Genomic DNA, 16828 nt, shown 5'->3' on the forward strand with positions numbered 1-16828 from the left:
TTCCTGATATCAAACAATCTCCATGCAAAACAACTTACCTCATAGACCTCATTCCATAAGACATAGAAGCAGAATTAGGCCATTCGGCCCATTGAGTCTGCTCTGCCATTCCATCATGGCTGATCCTGGATCCCACTCAACCCCACACACCTGCCTTCTTGCCATATCCTTTGATGCCCTGACTGATGAGGGAACTGCAGTTTGTGGCAGAGCATTCCACAGATTCACCATTCTCTGGCTAAAAAATTCCTCTTTATCTTTATTTTAAAAGGTCACCCCTCAATTTTGAGGCTGTGCCCTCAGTTCTGGATACCCCTGCCATAGGAAACATTTTCTCCACATGCACCCTATCTAGTCCTTTTAATATTGGATAGGTTTCAATGAGATTCCCACACATTCTTCTAAATTCCAGTGAATACAGGCCCAAGGCTACCAAATGCGCCTCATATGTAGGGTTAGGGTTAGGGTTTCCTGGATTCCTGGATGATTCCTGGAATCATCCTCATGAACCTCTTCTGGACTCTCTCCAATGACAACAACACCTTTCTGAAATACGGAGCCCAAAACTGTTGACAATACTCCAAGTGTGGCCTGACTAGTGTCTTATTAAGCCCCAGCTTTGTCTCCTTGCTTTTATGTTCTATTTCCCTTGAAATCTTGCACAAGTACTCCCAAGTCTGTCTGCATGTCTGATGTTTGAACCTTCTTCCCAGTTAGATAATAGTCCACAGTATTGTTCAGTTTAGCAAAATGCGTTATCGTACATTTCCCAACACTGTATTCCACAACCCCATACCGTGTTGGTTTTGTTACCTGCGTACTGGCTTTCTGTGTTTCACGTGGGAAGGCTCCCAACATCCCTGTAGCTTCCTGCCATCTTTCCCCATTGAAGTGATAGCCCTTTTTCCCAAGTAAGTAATCGTATTTTCACATTGTGCTCCTTTTGCCAACATTTTGCCCACTCACTTAATCTATCAATATCTCTGTAAACTGTTTGTACGCTTTATGCAGTATGAGTTCCTACTCATTGCTGTATCATTTGTGAATTTGGCTTGAATACGTGTGGCTTCTGTCTCTTTCTACGTCTTTCTCTCTCTTTCCCTTTCTTCCTCTACCCCTTTCTCCTCTCCCTCTACTCTCGCTCGTGCACACTCCCACATTCTCTCTCATTCTCTTTTTCTCTTCGTATTTGCCTCTGTTTCTCTCTCTTTTTCCCTCTCCTTTTCCTCTCTTCCTCCATGTCTCTCTCTCTCTCTCTACCCCTCTCCTCTCCCCCTCTCCCCCTGCCTCTCTCCTCCTCCTCTCCCCCTGCCTCTCTCCTCCTCCTCTCCCCCTCTCCCCCTGCCTCTCTCCTCCTCCTCTCCCCCTCTCCCCCTGCCTCTCTCCTCCTCCTCTCCCCCTGCCTCTCTCCTCCTCCTCTCCCCCTCTCCCCTCCTCCTCTCCCCCTCTCCCCCTGCCTCTCTCCTCCTCCTCTCCCCCTCTCCCCCTGCCTCTCTCCTCCTCCTCTCCCCCTGCCTCTCTCCTCCTCCTCTCCCCCTCTCCCCCTGCCTCTCTCCTCCTCCTCTCCCCCTCTCCCCCTGCCTCTCTCCTCCTCCTCTCCCCCTGTCCCCCTGCCTCTCTCCTCCTCCTCTCCCCCTGCCTCTCTCCTCCTCCTCTCCCCCTGTCCCCCTGCCTCTCTCCTCCTCCTCTCCCCCTCTCCCCCTGCCTCTCTCCTCCTCCTCTCCCCCTCTCCCCCTGCCTCTCTCCTCCTCCTCTCCCCCTGTCCCCCTGCCTCTCTCCTCCTCCTCTCCCCCTGTCCCCCTGCCTCTCTCCTCCTCCTCTCCCCCTGTCCCCCTGCCTCTCTCCTCCTCCTCTCCACCTCCCTCTGATGTTGGAATCTGGATTGACTACCTCGATGCTCAGCAGATCAAGCAGCTCCTGCGGAGGAGAAATGGACAGTCAGCATTTCAGCTCGAGTTTCTTCAGCCTGAAACAATTGTCCATTTCCCTCCCTCAGATGGTGCCTAACATGCTGGGTTCCTGTAGCATCTAACATCTTGCTCTGTATCCATCTCATTTTGGGATCTCCAACACCATAAGCACTTACCTTGCGAATCATTGTTCTAGTACAGTTTTGCCAAAAATCTTTCAAAAAAAAAAATCTATGAAACAAAGGGAGGTGAAACCCTTCACCCGTCCTCATGAGTTGCCCTTTATTTCTGGTTCCCAGTTCCCACTATCCCACCCACTGCCTTCTAATTTTGGTTTATTCTCTCTTCCTTTCCAGTTCCGATGAAGGGTCTCGACCTGAAACATCAACTGTTTATTCCCCTCCATTGATGCTGTCTGACTTGCTGAGCTCCTCCGGCATTTTGTGTGTGTGTGTGTGTGTGTGTGTGTGTGTGTGTGTGTGTGTGTGTTGGCCAAGGCCAGCTGCCCTGTGTAGAAGTGTTGTTTTCGATTTCGAATCCCTCGCATTAAAGCGGCCTCTCCTTGGGGAGAAGCCGATGTTTTCCAAAGGTCAGGCGTTAACAAGGATGCTGCAATTAAATCCACATGACCCTCCAGTCTCTATTTTCTCTTCAAAACATTCATTAAAATATCCAGCCTTTGGGAAGAAAGATAAAAATATATGACAGTGCAAATATTGAACACAATGGAGCCCCTCAGTAATGTTGCTCCTGACCGCATACATGTACAGAGAGATTAATTTATATTTTTATCTTTCTCCTCTCATTCTTGGCTCCTGAGAGCTGCTAGAGCAGTGACTCACTACTTGTAAAGTTCAGTCACTATGGAAAATGTCCCAAGTTTTCAGTGACTTTTTTAAAATCCCTCTGCTAAGTATCCATTCTAGGCAGGCGGGCGATGCCTGGCTGTCCACCTACCACAGGCTTCACCCTCTGATCCGACATCTGCTGGTGACCCCACGGCCACTGGGGGAGCTCTGCAGGTCAGGCAGCTTCACTCTTTGGTACGTGGGGGTTGGGGGGGGGGGGGGCTACTGCACAAGATCGAAGTAAGTTGCAGAAAGCTGTAAGATTAGTCAGCTCCATCATGGATACTGGTCTCTGTAGCACCCATCTTGAAGGAGCGGTGCCTCAGGAAGGCAGCATCCATTATTAAGGACCCCCACCACCCAGGACATGCCCTCTTCTCATTGCTATCATCCGGGAGGAGGTACAGGAGCCTGAAGACCCACGCTTAGTGATTCTGGAACAGCTTCTCCCCCTCTGCCATCTGATTCTGAATGGTCATTGAACCCATGAACACTACCTCACTACTTTTTTTATTTATTTCTATTTTTGTACTACTTATTTTAATTGAACTATTAATTTATTAATAGTTATTAATTAAATTATTAATTTAACTATTTAATATACAGACATATATATATAAATATATATATATATATATACATACACACACACACACACACACACACACACTGTAATTCAGTTTTTTCTATATTGACCATATTGTAGCGTTAATGTGACTCGGACAACACACACGTTTATTCACCAGACTTTCATTTTACAAAACCCGCGTTCTGACATCATACGCACTCTGACCTACGAATACTCACATAATACATTGCACATATATTGCATTGTACTGCTGCCGCAAAGTTAACAAATTTCACGACATATGCCGGCGATAATAATCCTGATTCTGATTCTATCAATGGAAGTGAAGAAATAGGACTGAAAAGGAAGGGAGAGAAGCCAGAATGAGGAGATGGGGTGATGGGGAGGAATGCTAGATGGCTGGTGACAGGGGAAACTGTGAGGGAGAAGGTAGGTGGGATGAGCTGAGAAACTGGGAGGTGATACATGGAAGAAGTGAAGGACTGAAAGAAGATGGAATCAGGCAGAAGGCGATAGTGGAATAAAGGGAAAGAGAAGAGGCACCAGAACGAGGTGACGGGCAGGTGAGAAGAGAAGAGGTAGAAGGGGATTCAGAATAAGGAATGTGAAAAGGGGAAAGGGGGAGATGGATAAATCGATGGATAAAGATGTTCAGATCTTGCTCCTCCAACCTGACAGTGGCTGCATCATGACTGTAGAAGAGGCCGTGGACCGATATGCCAGATTGGGAATGGGAGGTAGAATTAAAATGTGTAGCCACCAGTAAACCACCTGGTCTCACCTCTCACCTGTCCTCTCCCCGCCTTGTTAATCTGACTTCATCCTTCTTCCTTTCCAGTCCTGATGAAGGGTCTCGGCTACTGTGTATGTGCCTAAGACTTCAGCACAGTTACTGTAGGTAGGTAGATAGATAGATAAATACATAGCATCAAAGAGTAATAGTGAGGTTTCTTTCTTCTGTCCCCTTCCTTTCCAGTCCTGATGAAGGTTCTCAGCCCGAAATGTTGACTGATTCCCCTCTATAGGTGCTGCCTGACCTGCTGAGTTCATCCAGAATTTTGTGTGTGTTTCTCTGGACTTTCAGCATCTGCAGAATCTTTTGTGTTTATGAATTACTATTTGGCACTACTTATTTATATTTTGCATTTCTTGTTGCAACATCGCTTCTTTTCTCTAGCACTCCGCTACTGATGCAAAACGATAAACTGCATGACATCCTGTATGCAGCGATAATAAATCTCTGTAATTTATTTTTTTATTGAAGTTCATCAAACAAACATTTCCATAAGATGTATTTCAGACATTGTACATATATATCATATAATCATATATATCACAAAATCTCCACGAAGTATTTATCTGGGGTATACACTTATAGAAAAGAGTAGAAAGAAAAAACAAGCAAAAGGAAAGAACTATGTACAAGTAGGGAGTGATAATAAAACTCGTTCTCATTGTGAAGGAGCTGACACAGAGTTTATAAAACATATCTGGTAGTTGAGTTCAAGAGCCACGAGGTAATTTTACAGCTCTATAAAACACCACAGTTGGAGAGGTGTCCCCCACTTTACGAATGTTCGCTTTACACCACTTCACTTTTACAAAAGACCTACATTAGTAACCTGCTTTCACATTACAAAGAGGATTTTCGCTTTTATGAAAATTTTTCCTATATAAAGCAGTGGTTCTTCGCTTTACCCTAACCCTAACCCTCTTCCACCAATCACATCACAGCTTCTTACTCCATTCCCTCTCCCTGCCTTCCCCCTCACCTGGCCATCCTTCAGCTCGTACTCCTTCCCACCGACCCCACCTTCTTATTCTGACTTCTCTTCCCTTCCTTTCCAGTCCTGATGAAGGGTTTCGGCCCGTAACATTGATTGTTTATTCCTCTCCATAGAGGCTGGCCTGCTGAGTCTCTGCAGCATTTTGTGTGTGCAGCTCTCGATTTCCAGCGTCTGCAGAATCCCTTGTGCCTACGATAGTGTTAGGCATTCAGGGGTGCGATGCCTTTTTAGAAGTGAGCCTGATCTGGAGTTGACAATGCTGCATGAGAGATTCGGAGAGTGGGGGTGACTGCGCCTTGTAAGAGGCGCGAGGTGCAGAGGGACGGGAATGGATGAAAGTTGGGGCAGAGTGTGGAATGTTACTCTGACGGGAAAGCGAGGAGGAGACGCGCAGAGGAAACGTACAGGAATATGAAGCAGCCATCACATAGGTGCGATGAACCACAGATAATTATTTCCAAAAATATACCTCTGGCAGTGAACCTACAGTCGTTTCCGTCTGTTACGTCGAGCCATCACTCACAATATGTCAACGTCAATAACGTTTTCACCTGAACCACCGAACCAGTGAGAGGGTTGAGAGGCGTAACAAGCATACTCAGCCCGCGATGGGGGAGGGGGAGGTTGGTGTACGAGCACGGTGGCTAAATTTCGGGACAAGCAGGGATTCACCAACTTTGGGCCAGCACACAGCAAAAGGCAGGTGTTAGTGGTAATCTTCTTCATTTGGTTGTCGAGTTGTTCAGCAGAGAAACCGGCCCTTCAGCCCACCACATCTTTTACTGACCCCCGTGCGTATCTATACCAATCTGACTTGCACACAATAATTCCATATCACTTGATGTTCTGCTCATCCAGTGACCTGTTCAGGTGCCTTTTCAATGTTGTTACTGTTCCTACTCCACCACTTCCTCCGGCAGCTCATTCCAGAGAGGATGCTAGGGATGGTCTCCCTACCATCTATCGCGGACATTTATCTGGAGTGCTGCTTGCGAGGGGCCCTCTGTATTCTCAAGGATCCCACCCATCCATCCAGCATCCTCTGACTTTCTACTATCAGGCAGGAGACTCCAATGCATAAAAACAAAAACATCTGCCGGGCGATGCTGAGGATGTTCTACGGGGCTGTGGTGGCCAGTGCTATCATGTTTGCTGTTGTGTGCTGGGGCAGCAGACTGAGGGTAGCAGACACCAACAGAATCAACAAACTCATTTGTAAGGCCATTGATGTTGTGGGGTTGGAACTGGACTCTCTGACGGTGGTGTCTGAAAAGAGGATGCTGTCCAAGTTGCATGCCATCTTGGACAATGTCTCCCATCCACTCCATAATGTACTGGTTAGGCACAGGAGTACATTCAGCCAGAGACTCATTCCACCGAGATGCAACACTGAGCGTCATAGGAAGTCATTCCTGCCTGTGGCCATCAAACTTTACAACTCCTCCCTCAGAGTGTCAGACACCCTGAGCCAATAGGCTGGTCCTGGACTTATTTCCACTTGGAATAATTTCCCTATCATTATTTAATTATTTATGGTTTTGTATTGCTATATTTTCTACACTATTCCTGGTTGGTGCGACTGTAACGAAACCCATTTTCCCTCGGGATCAATAAAGTATGTCTGTCTGGAATAGGAAACAGCTTCTCCCCTCAGGCCGTCAGGCTTCTGAACTTCCTGCCACATTGTATTTGAAGTGTCACAGGATGATTTGTTCTGTACCTTACAATATTTAATTTATGCTCTTTGTTTATCTCTGCATAATTCATTTGCAGATTTAATTCTTTTTCTGAAGTTATCGTGTGTTATGTGTATGACTGTGCTTTACGCCCTGGTCCAGAGAAACTCTGTCTCGTTTGGCAGTATACATGTACATAGTTAAATGACAGTATGAATATGAATTAGTCTTTGTGAGGGAGAGTTACCACTCAGACTGCCTTTAATTCTCCTGCCTCTCACTTTAAACCTATCATTTGTTCGTTATAATGTGTCGTTTGATGCAGGTGATCACAGTCTTCCCATGACCACGATTGCTCTTGGCAAATCTTTTCGCCATTGCCTTCTTCTGGGCAGTGTCTTTACAAGCTGGGTGACCCCCAGCCATTTTCAATACTCTTCAGAGATTGTCTACCCGGTCACATATCCAGGATTTGTGATGTGCACCAGCTGCTCGTACGACCATCCACCACCTGCTCCCGTGGCTTCACATGACCCTGATTGGGGGGAGTGGGGGTTAAGCAGGGGCTTCACCTTGCCCAAGGGTGACCTGCAGACTAGCGGAGGGAAGGAATTCCTTACACCTCCTTTGGTAGAGACGTATCTCCACTCCACCAGCCAACTTAAATCTATACCCCTCTCTTTTAGACACTGCTACCACAGTAATGCACTCCCCCCCAGGGTCAAGGGCAGCTTCTACCCCACTATTATAAGACTATTGAATGGTCCCCTACCACATTCAGAAGGCCTGTTGACCTGACTATCTTGTGATCTTGCACCATATCTCTACCTACACTGCACTTTTTCAGTGGCTGTTGCACTTAATTCTGTATTGTTACTCTTTCAGCTTGTACTACCTCAATGTACTGTGCAATGAACACTGTGTCTGTGCGAACAGCGCAGACAAGACAAGCTTTTCACCATATCTTGGCACATGTGACAATAATAAACTAATTCCAATTCCAATTCCAATAAACAGGCTCTGTTTAGAGTCATAGAGTCATACAGAAGGACAGCACAGAAACAGGCCCTTCGACCCATCTAGTTTGTGCTGAGCCATTTCGACTGCCTACTTCAATTGACCAGCACCAGAACCATTACCCTCCAGACCTCTACCATCCACGTACTCATCCAAACTTCTCTCAGATGTTGAAATCGAGTTTGCATGCACCATTTGTGCTGGCAGCTCGTTCCATACCCACAACCCTCTGAGTGAACATGTTCCCCTTAAACTTTTTCCCTTTAACCCATGATCTGTAGTTGTAGTCCCACCCAACCTCCATTGAAAAAGCCTGCTTGCATTTACCCTCTCTCTGCCCTTCATAATTTCATGTACCTCTGTCGAATATCCTCTCAATCTTCTATGTTCCAAAGAATGAAGTCCTCCTATTCAATCTTTCCTTATAACTCAGGTCCTCCAGACCCAGCAACGTCCTTGTAAATTTTCTCTGCACTCTTTCAACCTTATTTACATCTTTCCTGCAGAAAGGTGACCAAAACTGCACACAGTACTCCAAATTAGGCCTCGCCAATGTCTTATACAACTTCAACATAACACCCCACCCTCTGTACTCAGTACATTGATTTATGAAGGCCAAAGTGCCTAAAGCTTATTGGAAAGCGTAGTGCTAACCACTATACTGCCACATGATTCTTTATTTACAAGGCCCTAGTTTGCTCATAATGTTCCAAATGTGGTTTGACGAACACCTTATCAAGGAACAGCATTATTTGTCATATACTTTTACATGCATTAGGAATTTGCTGTGGTGTTTTGGTCAGGGTGTGATATGCAACAAAAATACAACATTTAACAGTTCTAAAGAATTAGGAATTATGTATAAAATAAACTTAGTGATTAAAGCATAGATATGGAATAAAATGTGCATAAATATATAAATGCCGTCATGTAAACAGCATTGTAAACAGTGGTTTCAAGTGTTTGCAGAGCAGTGACTGAGATAATAGAGAGTGGTGGTGGTGGCTAACTGGAATGGTTGATCAGATTAACTGCCTGGGGGAAGAAGCTTATAAAATGGTGTGAAGTTTTTTGTTTTAATAGTTGTATTGTTACAATTATAATTGTAAAGCTGGGCAGCACATACTTGATGTTACATTCCAGTCCTAACCACATGAATGCCAACATTGCAATTTCTTAACCTCGTTGCTTTGTATCTACATGCAAATGAATATGTGGGGGTGCACAAGATAAAAGGTGGGCATGTAAATAAAGGGTGGGTCATGCAAATGAGGGGTGTGGTTATGCAAATGAATGGTGGTTATGCTAATGAGGGGCAGGGCCTTGCAAGCAATGGCAGGGCAAATTTTTTTTTTAAATCAGAGCGGACCCAATGGGCCAAATTGTCTAATCTACTTCTATGTATCCTTTAGACCACAGGTTGTCAACCTAGAATGCACGGACCCCTCAGATAACGATAGGAGTCTGTGAGATAAGGAAGGATGGGAACCCCTGGTTAAGGACAACGTGGAGATGTGTGATAACATGGCTAGAAGGAGATGGGAGGCAGACGAGTACACTGACTGATGGCTGTCTCTTCTCTTCACAGGACTGCCCGCAGATTCTCCCCTCCACAGAGATCTTCATCCCAGTGGGAGTGGTGAAGCCGATCACGCTGGCCGCCAAGAACCTACCCCAGCCTCAGTCAGGCCAACGAAGCTACGAGTGCATCTTCAACATCCAGGGGACCATGCACCGCGTGCCTGCCCTACGATTCAACAGCTCCAGGGTGCAGTGTCAGAACACCTCGGTAGGGACACAGGGGTCGAACTGAGGGTGCAGGGTGGGTCTGTCTATGGATTGTTGACTCTCTGTCACATGGTGCGGGTATTTTCGTTCTTACCCACCAAAGAGAAATGGGCAGGGTGGGCCCAGTGGCCTTATTTCTGTGCGGCGTAATGCAGACACGGGGATTGTGAAGGAGGGTAGGAGAGAGGGAAGTTGGGAGAGGGTGAGGGGGGTGAGAGAGAGAAGATGGGAGAGGGAAGTCAGAGAGTGGACAGAGAGAGAAAGGGAGGGAGAGAGGAGAAAAAGTGAGGCAAAGGAGGTTTAGAGAAAAGGGGAGTGAGGCTGAGAAAGAAGGAGAGGAGCGAATAGCAGGGAAATTGAGAAGGGGAGTGGGAGGGGGACAGAATGGTGAGGAGGCAGAGTGGAAGAATGAAGGGGGCAGGAAAGATAGGGATCTTTACAGAAAGGTGTGAAGGATTGGGATGGTTTTAGAGAAATAGGGAGAGAGAGAAGATGAGAGCGTGATGGGCAGAAGGCCATTCAGCCCATTGGGCTGGATCTGTCCTCTGCATGTCCAGTCTGTGTTGCCAAGGATGCTGCTTAGTGCTGACAGCCAGTGAAACGTTCGTTGTGTCAGCTGGAAAGAGGAGGGAATGTGCCACCCAGTGACTGACAGCAAGAGCCCAACACTACAATGTGTTGGTGGGCAGATCGTTGGGTTTTGGAGGTGTTGCCATGATGAAGTTGAAAGACTCATCCCCAGAATACACTCGTGTACACACAAGCATTTGCACACGTACATGCACACAGACGGACGTACGCACACACACATGAAAGTGCTTGTCTCCCAGAGTGAGGATCTGATGGGACAGTGGGGTAGGGCTGAAGGGCTGACTGCCTGCTGGTAGCCCACACGGGTAACAGGTACAGGACCAGCTGTGCTACCACCCTCCATGAAAGCGCATTCAAAGCCCCGGTTCCCAAAGGGAGATGAAGTACAAATGTTTGTACTTGAGGAGGATATTGAGTACTTGGGACAGGGACTAGAAACAAATAGACCTCAGGGGCACTGATTTCTGGACATCTTCTGTGCCAGGCCTTATCAGTTATTTGTTTCATTACAAGCCGGATGGATTTGCAATTGGCTTGCCCCCAGAAGGTAGAAGGTGGTAGTGGGTGTGCCATATTCTGCCTGGAGGTCGGTGACCAGAGGTGGTCTGAAGGAGTCTGTTCTGGGGTCACTGCTCTTTGTGAGATTTGTAAATGACTTGGATGAGGGAGTGGAGGTGTGGGTTAGTAAGTTTGCAGATGGCACGAGGGTTGGAGGATTTGCAGACAATGTAGGAAATTCTCGTAGCTTACAGTGGGACATTGACAGGATGCAGAGTTGGGCTGACGAGTTGCAGATGGAGTTCATTCCAGAAAAATGCAAAGTGATTCATTTTGGAAGGTTGAATTTGAAGGCAGAGTACAAAATTAATGGCAGGATATATAACAGAGAGATCTTGAGATCTACATTCAGTGATCCTTCAGAGTTGATAGGGCGGTTAAGAAGGTGTCTCGTGTGTTGCCTTTCAGTATTTGGGGAATTGAGTTTTACAGCTGCGAGGAAATGTTGCAGGAAATGTTGCATTTGAAGTATTGAGTTCAGTTCTGGTTGCTTCATTATAGAATGGATGTGCAGGTTGTAGAGAGGCAGTTTACCAGGATGCTGTCTGAATTGGAGAGCAGGTCTAATGAGGAAAGGTTGAGCAAGCTAGTCTTTTCTGTTTGGAGTGAAGGAGGATGAGAGGTCCTGCTGTTTTACTTTTGCCTTCCCGCTCTGTTAGGCCCAGCACCAGCAGTCGGTCCCAGTGTCATAAGACAAGAGTGAAAGCCGGTGTCTGAACCCTCACCACACCCCCACCCCTCGTGTCCTCACCCTCTCTGGCTGGCCTGACAAGAGGGAAGCCGATCGTTCTTCTGAACAAGGACTGGCAGAGAGTTTGTTGGGGGGGGCGGGAGGGTGAGGGTTCAACAATGCTACAGTGTTGGCAGGAACAATGAACTCGCTGTGGAATTTGTGTGGTTATGTCTTATCAAGATATCCAGAGTTAATGATTGGGTTCCTGCTGTGCCCTGAGCACTGTGCATCGCTCGTTGGCATTCCCGACGTGGGGGCGGTGGTGCAGGATTGTTTCTTTGAGTTGATCTCAGCACAATGCAGCTGGCTGATTGCTCCTTTCGACAATAATATACTGCTGCTGTGTCAATGCCGCTTTAGAAAAGGATTTGTGTCTGCTTATTTCCCCTCCAAATAACGACGGAGCCTGTTGTCTATCAGGGCTGTGCAGTCGTTTACTAAGCCACACACAACCCTCTTGAATCTCCCCTTGTCATCTTCTCCTTCAGCTTACCAGACTGTCGGCTTTAAGAATCCAGCATATTATATTCACATTTGTTGCTGGCTGATGACCGGGGCCTCATTGTCTCTTCTTGACGTGTGTGTATGTGCGTGTGAGGCCTGTGGGTCTTGACAGGCCAAACATGACGCAAGTCCATGAATGTCCACCAATGGCAAGGCTCCCGGAAGAGCCAGTGGTGTGTGGGTGGGTTAGCAGGGAGGTGAGGCGAGGTCCCTGGGGTGGGATGGGCCCAATCAATGGGGTCACCGCTTGGGATTGTGGTAGAGTTTCAGATTTCTGAATGCTTCATGAACACTGCTTCACTATTTTGCTCTCTTTTTGCATTACTTGTTTTTTTTTTAAATTTCTTTTTGTAACTTGTAATTTAAAAAAAAATATTACGTCGTACTGCAGCCAGTGTAACCGTTAGCACATTGGTTTACTGCTCCAGCTAGAAGATCTGGGTTTGATAGACCCAACACTAAGACAGGCGGTCTCTCACTTCTCCTGAGGGAAGATCCTCTCCCTCGATTCTGGATGCCGGAGCAAGGTTTAATCGACATGGACTGTAGATTTGGACTCTAATTCAGGTTTATGATGTGTTCTAGTTCTGGTTGCACTTTTTTGTTCCTACTTTTGGGCAATATTTGAATTGGGGCAGCCTGCAGATTACAGACACCGAGATGAACTGAACTGAAATGTGCCTTGTGATTTTGCGTTTTATATTCTGTGTTTCCACTCATCCTTTCTGTGGTTATCTGCGTAAATTTTTTGTGTGCGGGTGGGGTTGGGGTTGACGTTTCTCTGTGAACAGGTCGGCTCCACGGTGTTTCTTTGCTTCGTGGCTGTCTGTGGGAAGATATATCTCAGTGTTGTGTACTGCATACATATATTGATAATAAATGTACTTTGAACCTTTGATTAATATAGCTCCGTATGAGTCCTTCAGCTCATGATGTGCCAGTCTTGTAACCTACTGTGAGATCAATCTAACCATTCCCTCCCACACAGCCTTCCACTTTTCTTATCATCCACGTGCCTATGTAAGAGTATCTTAAATGGCCCTAATGCATCTGTCTCTACCACCTTCCCTGGCAGTGTGTTCCAGTGCTCACTACGCTCTGTAAAAAAAACACCTACATCTGATTTACCTGTTCTAGTTTAAAGTTCACGTTTATTGTCATTTTAACCATGCACATGTATACTGCCCAATGAAACATCGTTCCTCTGGGGCCAAGGTGTAAAACCTGATCCATGCAGTCGCACACAGCACATAGAATTACGATCCAGCTCATCATCATAACATAAGAACATGAGAAACAGGAGCAGGAGTCGGCCATCTGGCCCGTCGAGCCTGCTCCGCTATTCGATAAGATCATGGCTGATCTGACCATCGACTCATCTCCATCTACCTGCCTTTTCCCCATAACCCTTAATTCCCCTACTATGCAAAAATCTATCCAACCTTGTCTTAAGTATACTTACTGAGGTAGCCTCCACTGCTTCATTGGGCAGAGAATTCCACAGATTCTCCATTCTTTGGGAAAGTAGTTCCTTCTCATCCCCGTCCGAAATTTACTCCCCCGAATCTTTCATTTTATATGTTTGTATAAGATCTCCTCTCATTCTTCTGAATTCCAGTGAGTACAGAACCAGGTGACTCAACCTGCCCTCATAGTTTAACCCCCCCCACCCACCCCTATCTCTGGAATCAACCTGGCGAACCTCCTCTGTACTACCTCCTAAGCCGGTATATCCTTCCTCAAGTAAGGAGACCAGAGCTACGTGTTGCACAATCTTTCCACAACCATGATTGTTCTTGGTAATGTTTTTGAAGAAGTGGTTTGCCATTGCCTTCTCCTGGGCAGTGTCTTTACAGGACTGGTGACCCCAGCCGTCATCAACACGCTTCAGAGACTGTTGGTCTGGTGTCAGTGGTTACATAACCAGGACTTGTGATATGCACCGGCTGCTCATACGACCATCCACCACCTGCTCCCATGGCTTCTCGTGACCATGATTGGGGGTTAAGCAGATGCCATGCCCTGCCCAAGACCCTGAGTGGCATGGACTATCATGTTATTGGCACTATTCTAATAAAACAAGCAGCCATGTAAATATGTAATATTTTAATTATCTTCTATTAGTTTTTATAATCTTATAACCTTCAGCCTCTGCCATTTTGGGGGAAACAGCCCTAGTTTGTCCGATCTCTTGTTATCACACATTTCCTCCAATCCAAGCAATATCTCAGTAAACCTATTCTGAGCCCTCTCCAAATTCTCCACATCCCGGGGACTAGAACTGAATGCAAGGGACTTGCCAAGGCATCGAAGGGTGTCAGTGAGCGGTCTGGGATCAGAGACTCTGTCATTAAGCAGGGGGCTAGCTTAAGAAGAATCAGTGACTTCGGTACCCAAGCGTTTTCCGTGTCATACAGCAACAGCGCAGGAGGTTGATTTGATAAACAGTGAACTGTAATCCCAGGCTTAGCTTGCTGTGAACACAGGACCCATTTTTAGATACTGCCCGAGAAGAATGCAGTTGTCAGAAATTGGCTCTACGGTTCCCGAAAGATCTTTTATGAAGGACCTTGTGGCATTCCTGTCCCTACATGGATGGCTGCTCATTTCTTTAAGCCATTTAGGGAATCCCAGTGAAGCTACTTTAGACCAGCACTCTGCATTAATACATTATTGACCTTTGCCAGGGCTCAGATACCTAATTGCAGTTCTATCAAGATCTCCTGCATTCTTTTGATTAGATGGTAAATACATAATTAAATATTGATTCATTGTCATCTGTCACCTGATTGAACAGATAATTTTAACTTGTTCAGTCTTCTTGCTGAATATTTAGGGTATTAAACATCCCCATGTGCCGAACCTTGGTGCATTGTTGTGGGAGATTAGTACTGCTTCAGATTCAGACTTCTACTTATTATCACATGTACGCTCAGTGAGGAGCCTCTGGTATCTAATAAATCAGCCACGGAATGTATGTTCATTTTCTTCACCTGTTGTAGCCCATTCACTTCAGTTCAATGTGCTGTACATTCAGAGATGCTCTTCTGCACACCGCTGTTGTAAGACGTGACTGTTGAGTGACTGTCGCCTTCCTGTCAGTTTGAAGCATTCCGACTGTTCTCCCTCTGGCTTCTCTCATTAACAAGGTGGTTTCACCCACAGAAGTATTGCCTACTAGATTTTTTTTTGTTTTTTGCACCATTCTCTATACACTAGAGCATAGGTGTCAAACTCAAGGCCCGCGGGCCATATCCGGCCCGGCGTACAATTATATCCGGCCCGCGAGATCATTTTAGATAGATCTATTATTTTAATTATTAATGGCCCGGTGATATGAAGCCTATGATTGTAAGTTAATACCAATCATAAAAATAATACTTGCTCAGCAGTCTTCTTCATAAGAAACAGAATTTGTGAAGTGAAACACTTTGTAGTTATAGCAGAGACTGAGACACACGAGAACAGGCTGAAAAAACGGAGGCAATGAAAGCTGCGTTCGCACGCGCCTGACTGATTCGGCCCGTGACCTAAAATGAGTTTGACACCCCTGCACTAGAGGCTGTTGTGCATGAAAATCCCAGGGGATCAGCAGTTTCTGAGATATTCAAACCACCCCATCTGGCACCAACAATCATTCCGTGGTAGAAAAGAATAGAATAGAACTTTAATAGAACATTGTTCAAGACAACAAGATTGTGGTGTTATTCCAATTTGTGCGAAACTGATATTTACAATGCGTGCGGTACGGCTTAATTAAAAAAAAAATCCCATACTTACATGCAACAAGTGACTTTGATAGTCGATAACACTGAAAGGCCATTGGCAAGCCGGGGTGTAGCGTTATTCAGCTGCATGACATCCCTTGGGAAGAAGCTGTTTTTCAGTCTTACTGTCTTGGCTAAGATGTTTCTGAATCTCCTACCAGCTGGCAGGAGATTAAACAGTGTCCGGGATGGGATGGGTCTTCATGAGCATTAAAAGTTGTAGATTGTCTCAGGTCCGGTAGTTGAGTCACAGTGATGTGCTGAGCCATCCTAATCACCTGTTAGGGCACTTTGTGATCTGTCTTGCTACAGCGAGAATACCACACTGTCATTCCATGTTCTCTATCGCACAGCGATAGAAGTTAGCCAGTAGCTTTTGAGGCAGATTAGCTCCCCTGAAGCACCTCAGGTTGTATAGACGCGATTGTGCCTTCTCTGCTATCGAAGTTGCATTTTGATCACATTTGTTCCCATTCTGATGTTCGATCTGGACCGCTTGACCTTCTCTGCGTGCTTTTATGCATTGAGCTGCCGGCGTTCCATTGGCCAATTAGATATTTGCATTACCAGGTGAACAGGTGCACCTAATAAAATGGTGACTGATATGTTAATGTACATCATGGTCACCAATGCATTGAGTCCAGGAGCTGGGTTGTTATGCTGAAATATAGAGTACTGTGTACAGTTCTCTGACATTAAATGTACCTTTGAAACCTTTGAGTGTTGGTCACCTACCTACAGGAAAGATGTAAATTAGACGGAAAGAGTGCAGAGAAAGTTTACAAAAGGTGTTTATAGGTCTCGAGAAGCTAAGTTGTAGGGAAAGGTTGATAGATTAGGATTTTATTCCCTAGGACAGAGAAGATTGAGGGGAGATTTGATAGAGGTGTACAAAATTATGAGGGGTATAGATAAGGTAAATGCAAACAGGCTTTTTCCGCTGAGGTCGTGTGAGACTCCAAGAGAGGTCATGGTTTAAGGGTGAAAGGTGAAATGTTTAAGCAGAACATGAACTTCTTCACTAAGGCTGGTGAGAGTGTGGAACGAGTTGCCAACAGAA

General features: G+C 45.9%; 1 protein-coding gene across 2 annotated transcripts in view; it reads left to right on the forward strand.

The window, feature by feature from the left end:
* Window positions 1-16828, forward strand: part of LOC132377710 (plexin-A1-like) — a 442266-nt gene that overhangs the window by 258066 nt on the left and 167372 nt on the right. For both annotated transcript variants that reach the window (XM_059943957.1, XM_059943956.1), the window contains exon 10: window positions 9416-9616. In XM_059943957.1, coding sequence (XP_059799940.1) covers window positions 9416-9616 — 201 coding nt within the window. The remainder of the gene's footprint in view (window positions 1-9415; window positions 9617-16828) is intronic.

This window comes from Hypanus sabinus, chromosome 19 (assembly GCF_030144855.1).
Source record: "Hypanus sabinus isolate sHypSab1 chromosome 19, sHypSab1.hap1, whole genome shotgun sequence".
Lineage (NCBI taxonomy): Eukaryota > Metazoa > Chordata > Chondrichthyes > Myliobatiformes > Dasyatidae > Hypanus > Hypanus sabinus.